The sequence below is a fragment of the Triticum dicoccoides genome, chromosome 6B (assembly GCF_002162155.2).
Source record: "Triticum dicoccoides isolate Atlit2015 ecotype Zavitan chromosome 6B, WEW_v2.0, whole genome shotgun sequence".
NCBI classification, from domain to species: Eukaryota; Viridiplantae; Streptophyta; class Magnoliopsida; order Poales; family Poaceae; genus Triticum; species Triticum dicoccoides.
This window is the reverse complement of record NC_041391.1, coordinates 2,978,414-2,982,488: the sequence shown is the minus strand read 5'-3', so window position 1 is coordinate 2,982,488 and position 4,075 is coordinate 2,978,414. Positions and strand designations below refer to the sequence as shown.

General features: G+C 48.0%; 1 protein-coding gene across 1 annotated transcript; it reads left to right on the top strand.

Annotated features, from left to right (window-relative positions):
• The first annotated feature begins 2,344 nt into the window (after positions 1-2,344).
• Positions 2,345-3,841, top strand: LOC119324558. Its single transcript, XM_037598340.1, has one exon. The coding sequence runs from the start codon at positions 2,360-2,362 to the stop codon at positions 3,668-3,670; it is 1,311 nt and encodes a 436-aa protein (XP_037454237.1). The 5' UTR covers positions 2,345-2,359; the 3' UTR covers positions 3,671-3,841.
• Positions 3,842-4,075: the final 234 nt, after the last annotated feature.

The window sequence follows — 4,075 nt, the reverse complement described above, 5'->3', positions numbered from 1 at the left end:
TCATTATGATAAAAACCTCAGGTGATGGCGCACAAATTGGATGTTTAGCCGGCTATCATGGTTTACATTAATATTAACATGGATGATCGCAATACTGAATTGGATCAGTGCACAAATTGGATCAAGGTTTACATTAATATTAACATGTGGTAATCAAATCACCGCCGGATATTGTTTATCATAATCAGTGCACAAATTGCATCCACAGTAATATCATGGTTTACATTAATATTAGAGTCAATTATACCAATGGTGCTAGAACTTGGTGTAAACGGTCACTTTAGTGCTAGAACTTGCGGTATACATTAAAGTGGTGCAAAAACTTGGCTTGATCGTGCAAATACGGTGCAAATCTCGTTTGTATATGCCGGCGAAGCTGACGAGGCATGACAGCATGGCGTAGGGGCCGCTGTCAGTGACCATATGGTGCAGATTGGGTGTGTGTTTTCTTTTTGCAAAAAACCTCATTTTTTTTCGTTTTTCTCAGGTAAAGGCCCCTGTCAAGTATACCTAGAAATTATAAGTGTGGCATCAGGTGGTCCCACCTGTCAGCCAAACATCACAAATTTTATTAGTATTAGAAAGAAAAATAGAAGCCGGGCAAGGATTCGAGCCGGTGACCTATTGTCAACCGAGAGCGTGGCTAGGAAACACATCAGTTAACAACTGATGTTCTATAAGCATAATCAGTCTTTGTATCTTCGCCAAATAACGTAAAATAAGAATTTTCATTCAAATAAAAAAGATACCGCCATGGGATTTTGTACCAGGGACCTGACAATTACCACGAGGAGGACCCAGCAAATATACAACAAATGCCATTTCATGCCTTAATATAGGATTGTTAACCTTTATGTCTACAACAGTACCCCGCTCACCCGCAAAAAAAAAAGACAGTACGTCCGCTGGCCTAAACAGACTACAGTTAGTGCGGTTCATTTTAAACATGTTAGTTTTTTTTTCTTTTCTTATTTTTAGCCCGAAAAACTGTAAACTGTAATTGTACATATAATTGTAAATACGTATTCATATGAGAACCTGCAGTCCGAGGCATAAAATGTGTGTATGCTTCTATGTCATGTTGTGAGCTATGGGCTACGCACCCAGTTTAGACCGAGTTCGCCGGTACGAATCCATTGGTGGCATATTTTTCAATCGAATAAATTTGTGATGTTTCACTAACAAGTGGGACCGACTGGATGCCACACACCTGACAGGGCCTTTTCATGAGAAAAAAACCCAGGTATTTTGCAAAAATAGCACGCCACACTTCCAGTTTTTACCATGCAGTCACTTACGGTGGGCCCTATGCCACGCTGTCATGCCTCATCAGCGTCACAGCCGTAAACAAACGAGAGTTGCACCGTATTTGCAAGTTGAAGCCAAGTTTTTGCACCACTTTAATGTATGCCGCAAGTTCTAGCACCAAAGTGACCGTTTACGCCAAGTTTTGACACCACCGGTGTAATTGACTCTTAATATTAACATGGATGATCGCAATACTGAATTTTTGTACTGAAGTCGGTGATATAAAACTGAGTATGGTTATCATCGTGTTGATTTGATTACAAACAGTGCACGCCACCTCAGGTAGTAGCGGCATGGCCCACCTCGTGCAGCGGGCCTGTGCGGCAGCAGCAACACACGCCGCCTCATAGCATGGCGGCAGGGCCCACCTGCCCTGCCCCATTCTGTCCCGGCCCGAGGCTGGCCTCAAATCCTGTTACACGTTGTCGGCCGCCTCAGCTTGTGGCGGCAGGAGCCACGTGTCGGCGGCCGCACCCGCCTGGGTGGGGCGGGCTTTTTTGCTAATTAAATTGGTCCAGAGGTTGTCCTTTTGTTAATTGGTCACCGTAGGTGCTCTTTTTTGACAAAAAATCATGCTCCATCCACATTCGATTGCTATATTTATCCGGTGATAGCTTTGTACTTCCTTTGTAAACTAATATAAGAGTATTTATATCACTATGTTTGTGATATAAACGCTTTTATATTAGTTTATGAAGGGAGTATATTGAAGAAATGGTGAAAGCTTTTACCAAATTTAAAAAAAATTGAAGAATATTATCTTTCAAATATGTGAATATTTTTTCAAATTTGTGAACACTTTTAAAATTCGGAAATATCTTTTGTTTATAGAAGGAAAGAAATGGACCCAGCCCATGATGGCCCGACCCAACAAAACCGCTCAGCTCCAGGTACCCCGCCGTCGCCGCCGCTCTGCTCGAGGTTCCCCGCCGCCACCGCCGCCTGTAGATCTGTGCCAACTTGCTTCGATTTTCTGTATTTCTTGTCCTTATTCTACTACTACTACTTGTTACCCTCCCAGGAACAGGAAGGAGATCGTACGTCGGAGAGGATGAAGGGCGGCATGCGGCGGATCCTAAACCTTGGGTTGTATGACGGCCGCAGGCACCTGTATTCGCTCCGGCGCTTGGACCTCCTCAAGATTAATTTTTTTCACCCCACGGCAGAACAAGTGGCCGCGCATGGCAAGGTGTTGCCAACAGTACTGACGCCCGCCGAGGCCAACACGACAAGGATCTCCGGCACTAATTTGGCGGCGGCGGCGGCGGCGGCGCCCAAGATTGATCCTCCAAAGACCGAGCTGGTCATAAGGCCGCCGCAGCTCGACTACTCCATGTGGAACCATCACACCGTTCATTTCTTGCCCACCGCCTCGGAGAGCAAGGTCGTCATTGCCGACCGCGGGAACCGCATGCTGCGCTTCGACGTCGTCGATGGCACCCGCTGCATCGATACGCTGCCATGGCTCAACGGACCCAAGGTGATGCCGATGGCCATCTCCGTCCCTCCAACGGATGTACACATCCATGACGGCGAAGACACCGGCGACCTCTACATCATCGATGGCCTCCTCTACCCGCACATGGCGGAGGAGCGGCCGCAGTTCGAGGCCCTGGTGTGGAGGGTGATCCGCCCGACCCGTCACAGGTTCTGGCACTGCGACATCCTCCCGCTGCCGCCGTGGATCACCCACCGCAAGCGCGCCTTCGTCCACAGCCACGCCCTCGTCGGCGACACCATCTGCTTCTCCATCTCTGGCACTGAGGGTGCCAGCACCTACCGCTCCTCCAACTCTGCAGGCGTCGAGGGTGCCGGCACCTACTGCTTCCACATTGAGACTCGTGAGTGGAGCAAAGCTGGCGACTGGCTCATGCCCTTCCATGGCAAGGCGGATTACGTCCCCGAGCTTGGTCTCTGGTTTGGCATCTCTTCGCAAGGCAACCTCCCCTGCGCTGCTGACCTCTCGGGCGTTGTCACAGGGGAGGAGCCGTCGCCAGAGAAGATGCGGATCTGGGCTCGTGATGACCTGCCAGACGAGTGGCAGCCCGACATTTTGTTCAGGTCCAAGGTCGCGAGTCTCGGTTCTGGCAGGTTCATCCTCATGGACATGTTGGGTACCATTGCATCTGCATCTCGCAAGGAATTTACCCTCTTCACTGGTATTGAGGTAGCGTTCAGCAATGGCAGCAAAGGCAAAGGCAACAGTGGCACCGATGGCTCCGGCAACGAGAGTGGCTCTGGTGACGACAGCGAGAATGGCGGCAAAGGCAAAGCAGGGACAATGTGTGGCCTCCGTATGATCAAGCACAAATCCGGTCGTTACATGTATAACAGGCAATTAGAGATCCAGGCGGTGTTCTGAATGCGTGATTCAGAAACAAGTCAATCTGAAGTTCTGAACTGAACTGCAGCTAGTGCATGCATGCATTCTGTTATTTAATTTGCTATCTTGAGTCAGTCTAGTGTTGCTGCTCCATGTTTACAGCAACTAGTGTTGCTGCTCCGTGGTGTTAAGTCGGCTTAAATAATGTATCTTGCAGGTGTTATTCTGGACCATTTCCATCTAGCTAGTATTTGGATTTGCTGCTGATCAGATAATTGTTTGATTTGATGGCAATCAATTTTCTATCCTTAAGCTTAGCTGCAGAATCCAGTATATATGTAGTAATGCTGGTTCAGTTTCCATGGTTGATTTCAAGGGAAGGGACTGGAGTTTGGTGATGAACGAAAACAGCAGTTTGGTTAAGTACAAACTCTTCATCTTCAA

What these genes read in the sequence shown, in the direction of transcription:
- LOC119324558 (XM_037598340.1), top strand. Translation starts at nt 2,360, where the DNA reads ATGAAGGGCGGCATGCGGCGGATCCTAAACCTTGGGTTGTATGACGGC.